Here is a 21,316-nt window from a genome sequence, read left to right on the forward strand (position 1 = left end):
CTCCGGTCAGGAAGGAGCTTCGCTGGCATGCTCCTGAGAGTGCATGTTACACTAAGGCAGCTGCTCCATCTCTGTGGATGAGCTTCCCTTGTGTAAAATGCCACACCTGCCCTGACAGGAGGAACAGTGTTGGTAAGAATCTGGTAGATTTCTTTTGTATTTTATGAGTGGTGTTGTGTTAGATGCTGCTTGCTAGAGTTGTCAAGAAGAGAAGAATATACATTGATTTTTGTTACCTTACTGAAATATCCTGAGACCACAAAGCCACAGATTTGCTCTCTGGATATGAAAGCAGTATACACTTTACAGAATCTCCCTGTGAAAAATGCTAGCGTGAAATACTTAACAGTAGTTAACAATTCTTTTTTTTCTACAGAATACATATTTTACTTGAAACCCATACACTGACGGTGGACTTGTAGAATTTGTACTTTTGTCCTTGCACTTCATATTTAGAAACTTTAATACAACTTTTCCTTTAGAATCATCATTCACAACATCAGAGTTGCTTCCACTGAACTGTTACTGTCACTTGAATGCAGTGATGGTTTGGCATGTGGCAGATGGCAGAACTTGAGAAGAGCTCAAAGGAGGGGATGCCTTGTTGGGAACGGGTCCTGCCTGGGTACAGAGCCTTACCTACGAAGCAGCAGCTGTTAGGTCACACTCGCCCATCACCCATATCGAGTAGCGGTCAGCAGTCTCCTAGGAGCTGTAAGAGGTTTCCTTCACAAGCCAGTCCATGTTGGGATCAAAAGAAGTGACTGTGCCAGGCATGTACCACAGCAGTGGAGATGCTGGAACCATACATCAGCCTCCCATCTAGGTTCAACACCCAGATCTGACCACTGACTCCAGCTTTCCTGGGAAGGAGTTCCCTGGGAGGCATCGGTGTCCGTCCAAGTCCGTGGGCTCCTGCTATCCTGCTGGGAGGTCAGTCCCAGCCCCTGGTTTCAGCCCTGGACTGGTCCCTGGGTATCTGTGATGTGATTCCGTCTCCGTGCTGCTGCAGATCCTAGGAGGCAGTGGGGACGGCTCCGGTCACTGGGTTTCATGTGGGAACTCAGGATTCTGAGTTCTCAGCTCCCAGACTTTGGCCAAAGTGTTTCGGGATGACCAGTAAATAAGAATTCTATTTCTTTCTGTTTCTTCCTCTCAAATATAAAATAAAAAAGGATTATCAAGTAACGTATGCAAAGTAGCCAGATCTGTACATCTTATAATGCTTTGTGAAATCATCATTTGTAATTGATGCTGAATGAATTTTTGTACTATGGAGTGAGTTTATGCTTTCATATGCCAAGTTGATCTAAAATCAGAGGATCTTAGAAAAGATGACTTTGAAAGAAACTGAGTTTTGAATTTAGCAGTGTTTGTGTGTTTTAGCGGAGTGCAGTTTGGATGTAGAGCAGAACTGAATTGGCTGACTTTCTGAGCTTTCTTGTCCTCAGGCTCCGGCGGGAGGGAATGGTGCAGAGAACGCTGCTGCCGAGCAGCCTGCTGACCCCCCGGCTGAGAACGCCGTGGTGGGCGAGAACCCTGAGGTACAGGAGCCTCAGGCCGAGGAGGAGGAGGAGGACAACGAGGAGGAAGAGGACGCAGGCGTGGAGGATGTGGCGGACGCCAACAACGGAGCCCAGGGTAACTACTGTGTGCACGCCCACACTCTTCTGGACTGAATCCATTCTCAGCTTACATAGAGGAGGGAAGGACTAAAATGTTTAAATACTTATGTTTTCAAGGTCTGTTTCTAGCCTCGTTTTACTCTTATTTTGTGCAATTGACTTTTATGGTTTTATGTATACATGGGCTTTTTCTGTGTGGACACACATTTTTGCTTTTTTTGTGGTTGTTTTGTCTGAATTATTTTTTAATAATCTTACTTAGTTGATCAGAGTACAAAGGGTCAAGGGCTACAGGGTGAAAGTGGGTAATACCATTGTTTCCACACTAATATTATCATTTTTCCCTGTATCTGGGGTCAGGGGGGAAACAAAGGGGAAAGCTCCACCCAGCCTCCCACCCATCCCAAATCCCCAACATGAGACACGCTACTTTATTTATTTTTTAAAACATTTATTTTGATGGAAAAGATTACAGAGAGAGAGGGAGGGAGAAACAGATCTTTGTTCCACTGGTCCATTGCTTAAATGGCTGCCAGGGCCAGAGCTGGGCTGGTCTGAAGCTGGTAGGCAGGAGCTGCTTCCAGACCTCCCGTGTGGGTGTGAGGGCTCAAGGACTTGGGCCTTTCTCCGCTGCTTTCCCTGGCCATTAAGGGGAGCAGGATTGTAAGGGGAGCAGCCAGGGCATGAACTGGTGTTCATATGGGATGAGGGTGCCTCAGACTGAAGATTAAGATGCTATACCACCATGCTGCCCCTATTTTGTGCTTTAAAATCCTACTTTTATTTGGGACTTTTTGGGAAAGATTTTCTTTAAAGATTAACTTTTATTGGAAAGGCAGATTTAAGAAGCAGAGACAGAGAGAAGGATCTCGCATCTGTTGATTCACTCCCCGGAATGGCCAGAGCTGAGCTGATTTGAAGCCAGGAGCTTCTTCTGGGTCTCTCATGTGGGTGCAGGGTCCCAAGGCTTGGGCCGTCCTCTACCACTTTCCCAGGCCACAAGCAGGGAGCTGGTTGGGAAGTGGAGCAGCCTGGACATGAACCAGCGACCATATGGGAAGCCCAGCATTTGCTAGAGGAGGATTAGCCACCTGAGCCATTGTACCAGCCTAAAGATTTTTTTCTAAAGGCATAGTTAGAAGAAGGGGGTGGGGGCGGGAGCGGCGAGAACACCAATGACAGCTTCCATCCACTGGTCACTCCTCAAATGGTCAGAAACCAGAAGCCAAAACCTTCTTCCAGGTCTCTGATCTGGGTGTAGGAACCAAGCATTGGACCATATTCGGCTGTTTTTCCCAGACCATTAACAGGAAGCTGCATTGAAATTGGTGCAGCTGACTTAATATTAAAGTTGGAATAAAGCCTACTTTTTAAAAATGAGTTTTATTGGGCCCGGCGCGGTGGCGCAAGTGGTTAAGTCCTCGCCTTGCACGCCCGGGATCCCATATGGGCGCCGGTTCTAATCCCGGCAGCCCCGCTTCCCTTCCAGCTCCCTGCCTGTGGCCTGGGAAAGCAGTCGAGGACGGCCCAACGCTTTGGGAACCTGCACCCACGTGGGAGACCCGGAAGAGGCTCCTGGCTTCGGATTGGCATAGTATCGGCCCGTTGCGCTCACTTGGGGAGTGAATCATCGGACGGAAGATCTTCCTCTCTGTCTCTCTTCTCTGTATATCCGCCTTTCCAATAAAAAAAAAATAATAAAAATAAATCTTTAAAAAAAAAAAAATGAGTTTTATTCACATCGTCCTTCCTTGTTTGCTTCTCTCTGTCCGTGTATATTGTGTTAGTCCAACCTTTCAAATTGGAAAAGGGCTTCTCCAAGTGCGCTACTGCAGGCCAAGTAATGCCCATCCAGCTTTTCAGGTTTGCAGTGTAAACTCTGTGGTGTGAAGTCTGGTTCAAGACAGTCTGCAGCCTGCCCTCAGTAGCTCACTGCCTCGGCTTCCCCCCTCCTGCCACAGCATCGTCTGTTGACGTCCTGCCCTGTCTCTGGGTTTACTCAGCACTGTGCATATTTGAATCTCTGTGGTGTTTATGAGCAGAATCACGGATCTTGTGATTTAGGGAAGAAATAGGAAATGTACGTTGTGCTAAGTGTATTGCAAGGTGCACGGGGAGACACCAATTTTACGTGGTGTGTCCTCAGAAGTGTTTGAGAAGCAGGCCTTGATGGAAGGGCATCGAGGTGTAATGGGGCAGGGAATCTTTGCAGGGGAGGCAGAGCTGGAGAGCACAGCCTGCTGCTACTGAGAGGCCGGCGTCCTCTCTCTGGCCGGGGCTGCGGCTCCGTGCTGGAATGCCTCTGCCCAGGGCTGCTTGCGAGTCTTGCAGTGCTTTCCTAAAGGAAACGCGTGCTCTGGGAGAAGCTGGTCCCCGACTACACTTCATGCTTTGTCTTCTACCACCCTCCTTGTTACTCCTGTTCTCTGGCTTCCCTCCTTTTTTCTTTTTTTTTTTTTTTTCTAAGATTTACTTATCTATTGGAAAGGCAGATATACACAGAGGAAGAGAGACAGAGAGGAAGATCTTCAGTCCGATGGTTCACTCCCCAAGTGGCTACAACGGCTGGAGCTGAGCTGGTCCGAAGCCAGGCACCAGGAGCTCTTCCGGGTCTCCCACGCGGGTGCAGGGTCCCAAGGCCTTGGGCCATCCTCAACTGCTTTCCCGGGCCACAAGCAGGGAGTTGGAAGGGAAGCTGGGCCGCCAGGATTAGAACCAGTATCCATATGGGATCCTGGTGTGTGCAAGGCGAGGACTTTAGCCACTACTCTATCGTTCTGGGCCCTTCCCTCCTTTTTTCAAATCCACCAAATTCATTTCTTACTCAGCAAGCTGTTGAATTCTTCTGTTTCATATGTCCCTGTTTATTTCCTACTTAACGTAATATTGGATGACCTTTTTTTATATCCTTGTTATTCAATTTTTGTTACCTAACAAATCCAATTTGAAAAAAAATTATTCAAATGGTGTAGAGTCACAAGAACAGTATAAGAATATATAATTACAAAGGATGGCTTTTATGATGTGTGGCTGGAGTTCCCTCGGTAAATTTTGACCTGCACTTGTGTTTCCAGATGACATGAACTGGAATGCTTTAGAGTGGGATCGTGCTGCGGAAGAACTCACGTGGGAAAGAGTGAGTGGCGGTCATCCTCTGTGAGAGAACTTCCTTCGCGAGGCAGGATTTCTATTTCTAGAGAAAATTAAGTTATATGCTATTTGTAGTGAAAATATTGTGATGCTGATGGCATTTCCTGTCTCTGGCTTTTAGTATAAACTTTGCCCCATGTAGGGAATATTTCACTTGACATTGTGGGCTATTGAAGGAATGAGTAAAACTTTAAGTAGCATTTTTGGGTGGGATGGGCCCATGTGTTTGGGCCATCTTTTTTTTTTTTTTTTTTTCCTGAAGCCAGGAGCCTCTTCCAGATCTCCCATGTGGGTACAGGATCCCAAGGCTTTGGGCAGTCCTCTACTGCTTTCCCAGGCCAGAAGCAGGGAGCTGAATGGGAAGTAGAACAGCTGGGGTATGAACTGGTACCCATATAGCATCCCAGGCATGCAAGGTGAGGATTTAGCCACTAGGCTAATGTGTTGGGCCCTTAAGTAGTATTTTTACACTTTAGTTCTCTCATGACATCTTGACTGCCTGTTACCTAATGTAAAAATTCAGCTCAAGAAAAAATCCTTTGTTTTATAATTATAGATTTGGAATTAAATTGTTTTGCATTAAAGGAAAGCCAAAATAGAAAAATTTTCAGAAAGGTTTTTAAAGACTTATTTTGTTTTTACTTGAAAGAGTTAACACATCAGGTAGGAGAGAGGGAGATCGGAAAAGGGGGAGAGAGAGAATGAGAGAGAAAAGACGAAAAACCACTACACGTTCACTCCCCAGTGGCCATAGTGACTGAAGCTGAGCTGATCTGAAAACCACGAGCCAGGAGCTTCTTCCAGGTCTCCCATGTGGATGCACGTGCCCAAGGGCTGAGCCGTGCTCTGCTGCTTTCCCAGGCTGTAAGCAGAGAGCTGCATGGGAAGTGAAGCAACCTGGGACTTGAACTAGTCCCCATACAGGATGCCAAGACCATATTTGGAAGTAGGTGCTAGCCCCGTAAACATTTTTTAAAGGAAGTTTTCATTTATTGAGAGAAAGAAATAGGTATTTTCCATGTGCTGGTTCACATCACAGATACCCAGGGACTAGTCCAGGGCTGAAACCAGGGGCTGGGACTGACCTCCCAACAGGATAGCAGGAGCCCACGGACTTGGACGGACACCGATGCCTCCCAGGGAACTCCTTCCCAGGAAAGCTGGAGTCAGTGGTCAGATCTGGGTATTGAACCTAGATGGGAGGCTGATGTATGGTTCCAGCATCTCCACTGCTGTGGTAATTCTTGATCCTTTTCCTTTTTTTTTTAAGAGGCAGAAACCGCAAATATTTGACTCTTTGGAAATAATAGGCAGTATTGGAAAGTATTGGGTGAAGACTTTGTTTAAATATATTGAAAGGAAACGAGCCTTTTTGATATGTGGTGCAGAAAATATTGTTGCATCTTGAATTAATGTGTATCACTTGTTTATTCTAGATGCTAGGACTCGATGGGTCACTAGTTTTTCTGGTAAGTAAAACTAGTAATTTTTTGAAGGTTAGTTATTTTACCAGTAGAATGCCCCAGACAAGGGAGAGTGCAAGTGTACGTCTCCACCCACTGGCTTGTGCCCTGATGGCCAGGGCTAGTCCAGGCTCATTCTCGCAGTGCTCACACCTCCTGTGCTGCTGCAAGCAAACAGCTTGCTCGTGTTTGACCCCTGAGAGCCCAGGCTGATCTGGAAGCTGATCTGACTCCTCTTTACCCCACAGTTCTTGGTTAGAAAACATCATCACCCGCACAGGAAATGCAATCCTTTGCTTTTTAAAAAAGATTTACTTTTTTATATTTCAAAGCCAGATTCACAGAGAAGAGGAGAGACAGAAAGATTTTCTATTTCCCAAGTGGTTGCAACAGCTGGAGCTGAGCCAGTCCGAAGCCAGGAGCTCTTCCAGGTCTCCCACACAGGTGCAGGGTCTCAAGGCTTTCTGCTGTCCTCAGCTGCTTGCAAAGGCCACAGATAGGGAGCTGGGAGGGAAGTGGAGCAGCCTGGACACCAAGCGGTACCTGTATGGGATTCTGGTATGAACTTTAGGTACTAGACTACTGCATTGAGCCTGCAGAGGAGCAATTCTTTAAAGGACTTTTTCTGTAAAAGAAATGTGTTCAGGTTGTGTAATATAAAATTGCTTGCTAAAGATTTATTTACTTATTTAAGTTGGAGTTAAACAGAGAGAGCAGAGAGAGGGATTGATAAACCTTCCATCTTCAGGTGTACTTCCCAAATGGCAGCAACAGCTAGGGCTGGGCCAGGCCACAGCCAGGAGCCAGGGGCTTCAGTGGGTCTTCGCTATGGGTGCGCTTGGACCCTCTTCCAGATCACAGGTATGGTAGACAGTGCCTGTATTTTATGTCAGTTTGCAGGCTGCAGCTTAGCTCCGCCCCACAATGCTGGTCCTTGGAGTTTATCTTCCTTTTAGAAAACTATTTATTTTATTTCAAAGAGTTACAGAGGAAGAGTGTGAGGAACAGACAGAAAGATCTTTGATTTGTTGGTTTACTCTCCAGATGGTCGCAGTGGCCAGAGTTGGACTGATCTGACGCAGGGAGCAGGAACTTTTTTCTGGTCTTCAGTTGGATGCAGGGGCCCAAAGCTTGGGTCATTCTTCACTGCTTTCCTGAACCATCAGCAGGGAGCTGGATGGGAAGTGGAGTAGCTGGGACACGATCTGGTGTCTATATTGAGTGCCGGCACTTGCAGTCATTAGATTAGCTAGTTTAGCCATTGTGTTGGTCCAAGAATTTTTATTTCTTCTTTTTTTAAAGCTCTGTTTATTATTTTTGTTGGAAAGTCAGATTTACAGAGAGAAGGAGAGACAGAAAGATCTTTATCTGCTGGTTTGCTCCCCAAGTGGTCGTAACAGCTGGAGCTGAGCCGATCCAAAGCCAGGAGCCAGGAGCTTCTTCCGGATTGCCAATGCGGGTGCAAGGTTCCAAAGGCTTGGACCATGCTTGACTGTTTTCTCAGGCCACAAGCAGGGAGCTGATGGGAAGCTGAGTTGCCGGGATTAGAACCGGCGCCCATATGCGATCCTGACAAGTGAAAGGCAAGGACTAGTCACTGGGTTACTGCACCAGGCCCAAGAATGTGGGAATGTGATTTAATGAATTTCTGGTGAAGGTTTGTTTGCAGTATAGACGGTATTATTTGTTCACAAATACATTTATATTTGTCTCATTGGTTTCTCATAAGTGAATAACAAAAGTCATTACTGAAGTAGTAGTGTTGATCCAAAACCATTTTAATTATTGACAAAACTGCTGGATGACTTCATTGCTTCAGTGAAAAATATTAGTATGTAGCATGTGCCAGCTGTTGTGATAGTTATCTGAGGATTAAGAGGCGAATGAAACAGGTTCCTGTTCTCACAGATGCTTTGAACTTCAGAGGTATGTGTTAAACATGCAGTGAGAACACGTGTGCTCTGAACCAAAGTGGGCTTGGCGAGGTTTCTTTTTGTGTTGAAGAGAAATTATCAGAGGTTTGAAGCAAATAAGCTGTTGAGAATAAGGGTGAGTTTGGAAACCCTTAAGGCAGAGAAGCTGAAAAAATTGCTAACCGCACTGTGGTAGTAGGTCCAGGTGCATGTCTTGGACAGTCTAGTGCATGTGTAGAGTGCAGTGTGCCTGTGGTGAGTGTGATGGAGCTGCAGGGTGTGTGTGGTGAGTGTGATGGAGCTGTAGGGTGCAGTGTGCCTGTGGTGTGTGTGATGGAGCTGCAGGGTGCAGTGTGCCTGTGCTGAGTGTGATGGAGCTGCAGGGTGTGCAGGGTGCAGTGTGCCTGTGGTGTGTGTGATGGAGCTGCAGGGTGTGCAGGGTGCAGTGTGCCTGTGGTGTGTGTGATGGAGCTGCAGGGTGTGCAGGGTGCAGTGTGCCTGTGCTGAGTGTGATGGAGCTGTAGGGTGCAGTGTGCCTGTGGTGTGTGTGATGGAGCTGCAGGGTGTGCAGGGTGCAGTGTGCCTGTGGTGTGTGTGATGGAGCTGCAGGGTGTGCAGGGTGCAGTGTGCCTGTGGTGTGTGTGATGGAGCTGCAGGGTGTGCAGGGTGCAGTGTGCCTGTGGTGTGTGTGATGGAGCTGCAGGGTGTGCAGGGTGCAGTGTGCCTGTGCTGAGTGTGATGGAGCTGTAGGGTGCAGTGTGCCTGTGGTGTGTGTGATGGAGCTGCAGGGTGTGCAGGGTGCAGTGTGCCTGTGGTGTGTGTGATGGAGCTGCAGGGTGTGCAGGGTGCAGTGTGCCTGTGGTGTGTGTGATGGAGCTGCAGGGTGTGCAGGGTGCAGTGTGCCTGTGGTGTGTGTGATGGAGCTGCAGGGGGTGCAGGGTGCCTGTGGTGTGTGTGATGGAGCTGCAGGGTGTGCAGTGTGCATGTAGTGCCTGTGGTGAGAGAGATGGAGGGAGAACATGGGTGAAACTATGTCATTTGGGAGATGAAACAGGGATCCAAATGAGAATGTGCTTATTCTTTTACTTGAAAGGCAAAAGAAAAGATACAGATATCTCCTCTCTGCTGGTTCATTCCCCAGATGCCCACAGATAGCTGGGCTTGGGCCAGCCTAATGGCAGAAACCTAGGTGGCAGGGACCCAAGTAGCTGAGCGTTGCCTGCCACACTGGGGGTGCGTAGCTCTGGCACAGGTGGAGCTGAGAGCCCAGCCGGATGCTGTGCTGGGAGAGGCCCCATCCCCGAGGAGAGTCAGAGTCAGAGGAAGCTGCAGATCAAACCGGAGTTTTCCAAAGGGTGATAGCCAAGCGCAAACCTTGGTGAGACGAATTGAACAGTGAGTGAAACAAACACTGTGTAACTTCAGCACATTTTGTGGAATTAATGTGAATTTGAAATTTTTCAGTAGTGTTTGGTTTAAATGAACTCTTCTGTACTACTTCTTGCAGTTGGTTACATATATAATAATGCCTAGAAAGGAAATGTATAAATTGATGTATAAAATTTTTTAAAATGTAAAAATTTATAAATGTGTAGATTTCTCTATGTGAGACATGCACTTGTGAAGGTTAATTAAGTATTATTTTGGGAAATTCAGTGAAAAGTTATATAATTTCTAAGTTGATATTTTGAAACTGTGGAAAGAAAATTTCAGTCTTAGCTATTTTCAGTATTTAGCTGTGGCTAGATAAGTGGAATAGTCCCACTGAAAAATTGCCAGTTGTAACTTGAATGTTTTAATAAAGCTATTTTCCCTTAGGAACATGTCTTCTGGGTGGTGTCTTTGAATACACTGTTCATTCTTGTTTTTGGTAAGTTGTGTTTTTGCTGTTATTCCTTAGGGCATAGTGGTTGCAGTTCAGTTTGTAGGAGCCTTGTTATGGGCTGCTCTTTCATGTTAGCGTAGGACTATTGAGGAATGCGTTACAGATAACTTTGGATGGGAATTGTGTCTCGGAGGCCCCGGGGACGCATGTGTGTTTCTGAGCACACAGATTGTGCTGGCCCACGCGTCTGCCTGGGTTGTGCAGTTCCTGTCTCCTGCTGCAGCAGCTAAGTCTAGACTGACCTGAGAGAGTGCAGTGTCGCACCCTTGGGATGGAGTTTGTGCTGATTACAGACTTTCCTGTGGCAGATGGCCTTGTTTCCATCTGTCAGAATCAAGGCCTGACAGGAACCCTGATTTGGGGCTTCACCAGAGGTGGATATAGGCTTGTGGGAGGACAGTGCGCTTTGCTCCAGTTCCCCTAGAAGCAGGTTCTAGCACACGCTTGTAAACACTGTGAGAATTCTGTGACAACATGAGTATGTCTTGTCCGTAGTAATTACAGAGAAAGGATAGTAATTAGTGTAGGGTTGAAAGGTACAAGTTGACAAGTTTTTCTGCTTTGGGAGAGATCATGAAAACTCCATTAGATGTATTTGATTCCTGCTTCTCTCAGTGGAAGGGATGTGTGGTTCCTAAGAGAAACGGGAGTTGTTAGGTGTGATGGGATTGTGTCTGAGACCTCATGGCCTGTCCAAGAGTGCATGTGAATTACCCTCATGTCTGCTGAGGAGGAAGGATGCCTGCTTCCAGGGCTTATTCACCAGGTTCCAAGTGCTTTGTTTTTTTGTTGGAACTGTATAATACCCGGGAAGCCGGTTGTCTTTAACAGGAAGCCGTGTGATCTAAATCACATGGATGACAAAGAAGAAAATATATTTTTGACTATAAAACAGCAAAGAGATTTCCCAAGCCTAAAACATTCCGTCACTTTCAATGTTTAGTGGATATTTAGGCTATTGAATATTAACAGGAAGCTGATTCGTTGTGATTTACTGTTGCACATGGAGTGGACACCTGTGTCTTTGTGCTGGTTTGGACCATGCGGCTGTGTTAACTCAGGTTTCTTTGAGATTTAGTGTTTGCTCTTGCAGAAAAAGTTGGTGCCCAGTTAGCCTTTGGAGGAACAAATCTTAACACATGAATTACAGATAAGAACTCTGCATCTTTATACACCAAATTCCGTCTGAGTACATTTGTTTCTAATACAGTCTCCTCATTTATTTGAAAGGCAGAGACAGATAGACATAAATGGATTTATTTCCTGTTTGTTGGTTCACTCCCCACCTTGCATCAAGGCCAAAGCGGGGTCAGGAAGTTGACGATGGTGACCGGCAGAGGCCACATGCGCCATCTGCTGCAGCTCTCCCAAGTGGGAAGTTGGACTAGAAATGAAAGGAAGGCAGTTTAAATAGCAGTGATTAATATCTTCCACTGTAGTGTCAGCCCCCCAAGATGGTGCATTTTTGTCTCAGTTTTAAAATCTTGCATTTGTCTAGGAAATACTGGTTCGTATCGTTGGTGATGTACCAAAAGTGCTCACTGTTTTGATGTTAAAATTTTCATTTTTTCCTCCCTTTGTAGCATTTTGCCCTTACCACATTGGCCATTTCTCCCTTGTTGGCTTGGGGTTTGAAGAGCATGTGAGTATCGCACTTCTGCCCACTTACTTCCTTAGTCGCTCTCAGTCTCATGTTTGCTGAGTAACAATAGACTTGCTTCATTACCATATGCAAAAAATAGTCTGCAGGATCTTGCTTTTTTAAATAATAGTGGCTTAGGAGATAGTAGGTAATGTTGCTATATTCATTTCCAATGAATATGTGCCATGAATTCCCATAATTTTTTTTTAAGATTTATTTTTATTTGAGAGATTTTACAAGAAGGAGATACAGAGGTCTTTTATCTCTGAGTCGCTCCCTAAATGGTAGCAGTGGCTAGAGCTGAGCTGATCCAAAGCTGGGAGCCTGGGGCTTCTTCTGGGTGCCCCCATGTGGGTGCAAGATACCAAGGACCCAGATCATTTGCTGCTTTTGCAGACTGTAAGGAGAGAGCTGGATTAAAATGGAGTACCAGCACCCATATGCGATGCTGGCGCTTGCTGGTGTAGGATTAGCCTGTCAAGCCCTTGCTCCAGCCCTGAAATCCCATCTTTGCATGCCTTCCTACTGGGTGGGGCCATGGGCACACTCTGAGAGTGTACTTCGTACATTTATGTGTTCCTTCTTTTCCTTTCCCCCAGGGAGCTCCATAGTGAGCATAGAAAAGTAGCAGGAAATCAATTTAAAAGGAAAATAGACCATCTTAGATGAGTGGGCTAAAGTGTTTCCTAAAGAATTTGCTTTTGTTTTGACATTCTATAATTTTCAAAAGTCAAGTAAATGAATGGATGTGATTACCGTTTTATTGAGCCCTCTAGAAAGATTTAGTCTTGATTTTTAAAATGTATTTGAGAGAGGGCCCGGCACGGTGGCGCAAGTGGTTAAGGTCCTCGCCTTGCACACCCGGGATCCCATATGGGCGCCGGTTCTAATCCCAGCGGCCCCGCTTCCCAACCAGCTCCCTGCCTGTGGCCCGGGAAAGCAGTCGAGGGCAGCCCAAGGCTTTGGGACCCTGCACCCACGTGGGAGACCCGGAAGAGGCTCCTGGCTTTGGATCAGCATAGTATCGGCCGTTGCACTCACTTGGGGAGTGAATCATCGGACGGAAGATCTTCCTCTCTGACTCTCCTCTCTGTATATCCGCCTTTCCAATAAAAAAAATAAATTAAAAAAAATGTATTTGAGAGAGAGAGACTGTCCACAGGGTCAGAACTCAGTACGCATCTCCCTGCGGTGTCTGCAGCCGTGCTGGCCGTCTTCACCTGCTAGCTTCCAGGCTGGGTTTTAGCAGGGACCTGGGATTGGGAGTGCAGCTGGACCCAGTGGAGGCCTTCAGAGCAACGAGGCCAGCTTCTGTTCAGCGTGATTGCAGGAGTCCAGGGATGCCATTCTGAAGCATCCCAGTTCTGAGGACATGAAAGGTTCAGATAAATGCTTTGGTTAATTTTGGGTTTCTAAAATGTTGCATTTGGTGTCTGAGCCTTGGGAACCAGGAAAAGATGAAGATGAGTGGTCTTAACTTGCTGTATTCACCAACGGGAACAGTCGGGTAGCAAGGGAAACTTGCTGTTTTCCACAGAGCTGGGTGGCTGCTGGCTAGTTTCGAGTGAAATTAGGGCAGAGTGTTGTATTAGCATTTTTAGTTTTATAAAAATTTACTTCAATCTACTGTTTTGTCTCCTTGAACAAACTGATTATTTAAATTTTTTTTCCTTGTTGCTGTTCTTTAGTGAAATATAGTAGTTTCTGTGTGGGGAGCATCTGGTGTGCAGAGATATCAGCCAAAGGACATTTTGTGCTTGCCTTTTTCTGGTTAGAAATGACTTCCAGTCATTTGGGACTGTTTGATACAGGTAAATTGGAGTGTATGTCATGTGGTAAAACTGATTTTATTTTTTTTAATTTAATTTTAGGTTCAAGCATCTCATTTTGAAGGCCTTATTACAACCATAGTTGGGTATATACTTTTAGCAATAACACTGATCATTTGTCATGTATCCTTTAATGGACCAATTAAATATTTAATAATGATATTCCTATCAGTAAGTTCTCGTTAATGATAGTGTTCTCTTAGTTAAGAGTTGTAGGTGTTTAAGTAAGTACAAAATGAGAAAGAAATTCTGTCAAAAAATATCAAGTGTTACTGAAATAATTACCTGTTCCGTTTGCCTTCAAGTGCCGAGTTTTTCCTTGACTAGATGTTATAGGGCCTGGCAACTCTCGTCAAATTTCACAGATCCCGTCGCTTACTGGGAGTCTGCTATATTGTTGTTAAGGTAATCCATTTGCAAGTTAAAATTGGAAATGAGTTTTCCTACATTTGGGGGATACTAATGACCTTTATTTTTACTTTAGGTCTCTCTGTTGGTAGTAGTTGAAATTGGAGTGTTCCCTCTGATTTGTGGCTGGTGGCTAGATATCTGTTCCTTGGTGAGTATTCATTGTCTTATATTCTCAAAACAAAACATTTGATAATTTTTTGTTTTATTATTATTATTAAATCAATTTTATTATTTTAGTTTGATAATTTGTTGAATTTTAATTTATTAAAGTAAAATTTGACCTTTTTGGCTTATTTTTGCCTTTTTTTTTTTAATTTATGCATTTAAAAGGCAGAGTTACAAGACAGAAGAGAGAGAGAGATCTTTGATCTGCTGGTGCATTCGCCAAGTGACTGCAATGGCCAGGGTTGGGGCAGGCGACGCCAGGAGCCTGGAGTGGCTTTCAGGTGTCCGACATGGGTGCAGGGACCCAAGTACTTGAGCCAGCTTCTTTTGCTTTTCCAGGGAACTGTACCTCAAGTGAAGCAGCAGGGACTTGAACCAGCACCCTAAGGGATGCCAGCATTGCAGGGTGCAGCTTCACGCGTTATGCCATGTGCCCAGCCCCTGTACATTTTTGCTTTCTCTTCAGTACCTCAGTTTTTGGTATCAGAATATTTTGAATGCAACCTTTTTAGTAACCAAAGTGCCCTTTTACCCTTTTAAATTTTATGATAATGTTGACATTATTTAATAAAAAGTATAGTTTGATAAGAGAGACTGTCTTTGTAGTAATGAATTCAACACCATTTAAAATGTACAGTCCTCATTACTCTGGTAAATGACTTTCATTGGTAAGCAGTTTTTGATTTTTCAGAAACAATGCATATATAGAAAAACTGACTTAGATTCTGAGGTTCTTTACTCTTAGAATGTGCAGGTTTGAACCAAGGAAAAAAGATTAAATAAACCATTTCTAATATAGTAGTATTAACAAAGTTCTTACTTACCATTGGTTTAAGATCTTTAGAAAGTTTTAAGGAGTTATCTTTGAAGTGATTGCAGATCTTCCATCTAGTTCTGGGACACTGAAAGGCATGGAAAGACCTGCCGCTCTAGCACATGGTATTGCGTATAGGTAGTGGTTTTCTTCACTTTCTGGTTGGAGGGTGGACATGTTACCCTGACACCTGGAGAGGTGCAGCTCTCTCACCTGCTGTGTCCTGGCTCAGGAAATGTTTGATGCTACTTTGAAAGATCGAGAACTGAGCTTCCAGTCGGCCCCGGGGACCACCATGTTCCTGCATTGGCTTGTGGGGATGGTGTACGTGTTCTACTTCGCCTCCTTCATCCTGTTGCTCAGAGAGGTGAGTCCCCCGGGAAGTGCTGCCACGCCGCAGTCCAGGGCCACCCGTTGTGCATCAGAGTTGATGATTTCTTCACTGAGCCAAAGCCTGTTCCAAGGGAGGCTAAGCAGAAAGGGGCTTCAGCTGATTGATATGAACTGTTTTGGTTGTTTGTCTCAATAATTGGCAAGCTTAAGTCTGAAAGATGATTAAATTGAGGAAAAAGCAAGTGAAATCACATTTTTTCTTTTAAGATTTATTTCATTTTTATTGGAAAGTAAGATCATATAGAGAGGAGAGACAGAGAGGAAGGTCTTTTATCTGTTGATTCACACCCCAGGCAGCCCCAACAGGTAGAGCTGCGCTGATCTGAAGCCAGGAGCTAGGGACTTCTTCGAGATCTCCTATATGTGAGCAGGATTCCAAAGCTTTGGGCCGACCTCGACGAGCTGGATGGGAAGGAGAGTTGCCAGGATTAGAACCGGAGCACATATGGGATCCCTGCACGTTCAAGGCCAGGACTTTAACCACTACGGTTTTGCACCGGGCCCAGAAAAGGGTGCTTTGCTACTTGTTGATTTGCAGGCAGTCTCTTGTCCCTGCCATGTGTAAGAACTTCCTTACTTAGCTGCATTTCTGCTTCCACTGGAGCTTAGAGAGTGAGAAGCCTGGCATTTGAGAGTGGGAGTGATGGTGGCACAGAGGTAGCCTCAAGACACTAGAGGCACGGATTGCTTTACCGGTTGAACTCACTGGGTGTCTTCCTAGTAAATAATGGCAGCTTCAGAGGATGTTGATCACAGGCTAGTTTTCAGGAAGATTCTATTTTAGGTGCTTCCTTAGTTGGGGAAACCATATGCATCTTCTGGGGACCATTTGGATCCCAGAGTAATTTTAGGAGCTGATTTTTCTGTTAATCTTTTAGCTTATAAACAGAGCCTGGAGACATTGATGAATTTTTATGGTACTTAAATTATGCTTACAGGTTCTTCGACCTGGGGTCTTGTGGTTCCTACGAAATTTGAATGATCCAGATTTCAATCCAGTTCAGGAAATGATCCATTTGCCCATTTACAGGCATCTCAGGAGATTCATCTTGTCAGTGGTGAGCAGATTTTCCCATTGCTTTTGAGAGAAATGTGTTTTGTTTCATGATGGCTGGTAGCACATATTGAATGACTTACATTGAAGTCTGAAAGTCAGTTGTGAAAAAGCCGTTTCACTGGTCACACTAATAAAGTAAGGGATAGTTACTGAACTGATTGCCTTTTAGGTCTGCGTAATAGAAAAGGTGATCAAATTATGTGTGACTGAAATTACATTTAATTTGCATTATATCAAATATTGGCTTGGAAATAAAGTTCTTAGCAGAAACATTTCAAAATGCCTTCCCTGCTTGGAAGAAGCAGTTGCTTGGGTATAAACATAAACTTCTTAAGATAGAATTTTAACAGCAACATTGTGCCTTTTGGACACTTTTGTAGCCATGCACATGGTGGTGTGTTGAATCATGCAATGATACCATGGAGAGGTATCTCTTGAGGGTTCTGCTTTAGTCTCATGTCCTAGAGAGAGGCAGATCTTTAAAGCAAAAGGACCAGCCATCTTAGGAACACATTTCTATACAACATGACCGGAGGACGGTGTGTCAAGTGTGCACCCTTGGGTGTGGGCTCCCAGCTGCCCTGTGACTGGGAGGTGGGTGCTGGGGTGTCAGTGCTGTCGCCTGTGTGTGTCTGCAGATTGTCTTTGGTTCCATCGTCCTCCTGATGCTCTGGCTTCCTATACGCGTCATCAAGAGTCTGCTGCCTCATTTTCTTCCATACAATGTCATGCTCTACAGGTAAGAGTTGAAATTTGGAAAAACCTACTAATTTATATTTTTGTATGATTTTGATACTCAGATTCTATTAAATATTTAAAACATTCATTTCTTATAGATATTGGGAGTCATCTCACAGGTAAATTTTACCATATTCTAGATCACATAAACATTTGTTGGTGACATTTTCCAAACAAACATTATCTTTCTGCAAATGAAAAAGTATGTGTATGGTCAGCATTGAAATGTTTTAGCATATCTAATGTGAGTGTGGTGATAGCATTATCTTTATATCAAAAAGCATATCATAAGAAATGAAGCCAAAGTTAACATTTCATTATGGACTGAATGTAGAATGTAAGATGTATAGATGGAAAATAGTTTAAAAGTTTAAGTTGCCTGGAAACTTAATTCCTACCCTTCACCCTATACTCTGTTTCTTAGTAATTTGCATTATTCCTGTGGTTGGCTTCCCAGATGCAGCTTGGCTTGCCATTTGGGTATCTTAACTCAAGCTGACCTCGTGCTTTCCATTCTCAGTCCAGCCTCACCATTGCCTCTAGGTTTTCTAAAAACATGCTTGTACTCTTTGTGAGAGGTGCCATGGGGCAGGTGGCTGCGATGCCTGTGTGCTGTATCCACTGCCCAGGTTTGAGCTCCCCTCCCCTCTGGTTCCATTTCCAGCATCTTGCTAATGTGCCCCCTGCCTCAAGGGAAGTCTTAAGTACTTTGGTTCCTGCCACCTATGTGGGAGACCTGTGTTGACTTTCTGCCTTCTGGTTTTGGCCTGGCCCCAAACAGGCAGGCTGTTGAAGGCTTCCGGGCGAATGAAGCAGCAAATGGGGGCTACCTCTTTTCTGCTTTTCAAGTAAATATATGTATATAAATAGTGACCAATGCAGATCTGAAGAATGACAGCTGGGGGAAGCTCTGAAGGAGAAGTGATGGTGGGATGAGCCGTGCAGATTCCTGAAGGCAGGTGTCTTTCAGAGGCTCTGGTAGATAGTTTTGTTTGAGAGACGATAGGAACATGAATTTAGCTGCAGTACAAGGGGAAGGCAAGCTAGTTGGCCTAGAGTCAGAAATCCTAGAAGCCCTATTGCTAGAAAGCCTTATGGATCGTGCTGAACCTACACTCTTGGACAACCTGCAAAGGGTCAGTCTGAAGTGTCACTCCGGCTGCTGTGATAAAGAGATTGGGTTAAAATGGTTGTTCACACAGGAAGCTATGATTATACCTCAGGAGGTTGAGTATAACGTGGTAGATGTGGCAGAGATGGAGGCAGTGGCAGTGAGGCTGTGAGAAGTGGATAGGATGTAAGGTATTGTTAAGGGACAGGACACAGGTTTCTCCAGCCGTTTGATTGTAAGATGTAAAGATTATCATCGACAAGTGAGCCTTTGTAAGAATAGAATTGTCAACTGCTGAGATGAGTACAACTGTGGGAGGAATGGGAGCCTGATGCCAACTGTGGTCAATCTCAGACATCCAGCACATGTCACCATGGGTTGATGAAGTGACACTAGATCTATCAGAAGTTTAGGAAGATGTCTGAGAAATATGCAGAAAGCTGATATTTCAGCCCATATTAAGGCTCCCATTCACCCAGAGAAAGTGTAGATTAGAAAAGAAAGGTCGAAGCTGAGGACCTTCCAGTGTCTGCAGGGAAGCAGGAGGCCTTGTTTGGAGAAGGAAGGAGTGAGCAGTTGTGGTACATGTTGCTTAGGGAACAAGTGAGGTGAGAACCGAGAACCTGAGCAGTGACGTCACAAGCTCCGGGTTGTTCATGATGCTTACTAGGAGCAGTGTTGGTGGAGTTGAAGGGGATGCTCACTAGGTTTGAGAGATTTGGAAGAGAAATAGTAAAATTAGTGAGTTTATTCAGCTTTTAAGGAACTTTGTTGTAATTCCAGTAAGTGTTTAGATAATAGGGCTTTAAAAGGAAGTAGAATGTACGTGCTAAATCAGGGCTCTGTGTTTTGCAGTGACGCTCCGGTGAGTGAGTTATCCCTGGAGCTGCTGCTGCTGCAGGTCGTCTTGCCAGCGTTGCTGGAGCAGGGACACACGCGGCAGTGGCTGAAGGGACTCGTGCGGGCGTGGACTGTTACTGCCGGATACTTGCTGTGAGTACAGGCAGCACCGTGTCGGTGTGTGCTTGATGACCTCCTGAACTTCAACTTTTGGTACATGTTTGGCATCCTGCAGATAGACAGATACCTTAACATGAAATAGGGATTTGGTTATGTTTGAGATCTGGCCTTTCCTGATCACTGCCACCACCCTCCCCTGAATTACTTTTGCATTAACTGATTTGTAGCTGGAGGCTCTAGTTGATATTACACTAGGCATTTGTACAGAACAAAAACTCCGTTTCTCTACATTGTATTAACATGGAATTTTAAAGGTTTAATGTAAAACATCCCAGCATTTAATCCAGACTGAAGTAATAGTGTGTGTGGCTCATGGCTGCTGCTTCATTCTGACCTCAAATGAGACTTCACTGATGTAATTCTTACATAGGGATCTCCATTCCTATTTATTGGGAGACCAGGAAGAAAATGAGAACAGTGCAAATCAACAAGTCAACAACAACCAGCATGCTAGAAACAACAATGCAGTGCCCGTGGTGGGCGAAGGTCTGCACGCAGCTCACCAGGCCATACTGCAGCAGGGCGGCCCTGTCGGCTTTCAGCCTTACCGCCGGCCTCTGCGTTTCCCACTCAGGGTAGGTACGGGGCCATCTTCACCAGAGCTGGTTCTTCCAGGTTTCTGATACAAATTGGTGCTGTTAGTGTCCAGTCCTCTGAGTAGACATGGTTAGCACTTTATTACTAACAAGAACTTGTTGGGCCTGACATCCCCTGGTGGCTAAAGTTCTCACCTTGAACGTGCCAGGATCCCATGTGGGCGCCAATTCTGATTCCGGCAGTCCTGATTCCCATCCAGCTCCCTGCTTGTGGCCTGGGAAGGCAGTTGAGGATAGCCCAAAGCCTTGGGATCCTGCACCCGTGTGGGCGACCTGGAAGAGGTTCCTGGCTCCTGGCTTCAGATCAGCGCAGCACCAGATGTTGCGGTCACATGGGGAGTGAATCATTGGCTGGAGGATCTTTCTGTCTCTCCTCTGCATATATGACTTTCCAATGGAAATTAAAATAAAACTTAAAAAAAAAACCTGTTTTACCACATTATTTTGTGATTGAGTTTATCTTATGCTGGAGATGGCTCTCTTATTTTGAAGTTGTGATCTTGTGGTGCTCATGGGCCTTGGGTTAGAGAGCCAGTGCGTGCGCTGCCTAGGCCGGCCTCCCCGTCACCAGAGGGCTTCCTTTTCTCTGCATTTCTCAGCGGGAGAGCCACTAGCAACTCACGGCTATTTACATTTACTTTTCTTTTTTCAAGATTTGTCTTTTATTGGAAAGGTAGATTTACAGAGAAAAAGACAGAAAGATCTTCCGTCCGCTGTCTCACTCCCCAAGTGATCGTAGTGACCAGATCTGAGCTGGAGCCAGGAGCCAGGAGCTTCTTCTGGGTCTGCAAAGGGAAAGCCAAAGCTGACTGCTTTATTTTTCTATTCTGATTAAAGATTGTGTGTTAATGAAAGATGCTTCTAATTATATGAAAATAGATCCTTATTTTCCTTTAAGTATAGATAATTTAAAGATTTTTCTTTCAGCGTGAAGTTGCAGGAAAGCTGAAATACAGAGGTGCGCAGCCGTGTAGTGAGGCAGTTGTGTGGGCTTTGGGGCGCTTCCGTCGGCACTCAGGAACGCTCGCATCCCTTGTGTTTCAATCCACAGATATTCCTGCTGATTGTGTTCATGTGCATAACCTTACTCATTGCCAGCCTCATCTGCCTTACTCTACCAGGTATGTCCCGATTTCTGCTTTCTGCCGATAACATCGTGAAGGCTTTCTGCTTAAAAAAGAAGAAGATGGCCATATCTGAGAGCTCATTTTTGTCAAATATGGAAGAAGTAGTTGTTCTTTGATTGACTAGCATTTTGATTTAAATTTAATTTTAGAAGTAAAATGAGCTGACTTGGATTTTGTGACATGTGTGGATTTTCTAAAAGTCATCTGTGTGACTTAAATCATGTTTTTCCAGAAAGTCTTTGGTGTTAATTATGTTTATTCTCGTAATTTCATGAAATTTCAGCAGAGCAGTGCTTCTTTAGCTAAGTGAGGATGTATGTGGGTGAATATGGGAGCTGCTGACGTTCCCCTGCGCAGTCCCGGAGAGCTAGAGCTGC

At 45.0% G+C, this 21,316-nt stretch overlaps 1 protein-coding gene and 1 long non-coding RNA gene across 10 annotated transcripts in view; both read left to right on the forward strand.

Annotated features, from left to right (window-relative positions):
• The window catches only part of MARCHF6 (membrane associated ring-CH-type finger 6), a 59,121-nt gene that overhangs the window by 20,565 nt on the left and 17,240 nt on the right, over positions 1-21,316 (forward strand). For 8 of the 9 annotated variants that reach the window (XR_005883517.1, XR_005883518.1, XR_005883516.1 and 5 more), the window contains 14 exons: positions 1,452-1,641; positions 4,700-4,761; positions 6,212-6,244; positions 9,970-10,021; positions 11,620-11,678; positions 13,550-13,630; positions 13,844-13,912; positions 13,992-14,066; positions 15,130-15,264; positions 16,229-16,348; positions 16,986-17,086; positions 19,052-19,189; positions 19,587-19,791; positions 20,864-20,933. Coding sequence is in view for 6 of the 9 variants with exons in the window: in XM_040977405.1 (XP_040833339.1) it covers positions 1,452-1,641; positions 4,700-4,761; positions 6,212-6,244; positions 9,970-10,021; positions 11,620-11,678; positions 13,550-13,630; positions 13,844-13,912; positions 13,992-14,066; positions 15,130-15,264; positions 16,229-16,348; positions 16,986-17,086; positions 19,052-19,189; positions 19,587-19,791; positions 20,864-20,933 (1,390 nt within the window). In the remaining 3 variants the exon portion in view is untranslated. The remainder of the gene's footprint in view (positions 1-1,451; positions 1,642-4,699; positions 4,762-6,211; positions 6,245-9,969; positions 10,022-11,619; positions 11,679-13,549; positions 13,631-13,843; positions 13,913-13,991; positions 14,067-15,129; positions 15,265-16,228; positions 16,349-16,985; positions 17,087-19,051; positions 19,190-19,586; positions 19,792-20,863; positions 20,934-21,316) is intronic. The other variant, XM_040977407.1, reaches the window with a different exon arrangement.
• Positions 8,510-9,001, forward strand: LOC121154437. Its single transcript, XR_005883519.1, has 3 exons — positions 8,510-8,643; positions 8,683-8,869; positions 8,909-9,001. It is a non-coding gene; the product is annotated as an uncharacterized LOC121154437 (long non-coding RNA).

This window comes from Ochotona curzoniae, unplaced genomic scaffold (assembly GCF_017591425.1).
Source record: "Ochotona curzoniae isolate NIBS_2020 unplaced genomic scaffold, NIBS_Ocur_1.0 contig_2754, whole genome shotgun sequence".
Lineage (NCBI taxonomy): Eukaryota > Metazoa > Chordata > Mammalia > Lagomorpha > Ochotonidae > Ochotona > Ochotona curzoniae.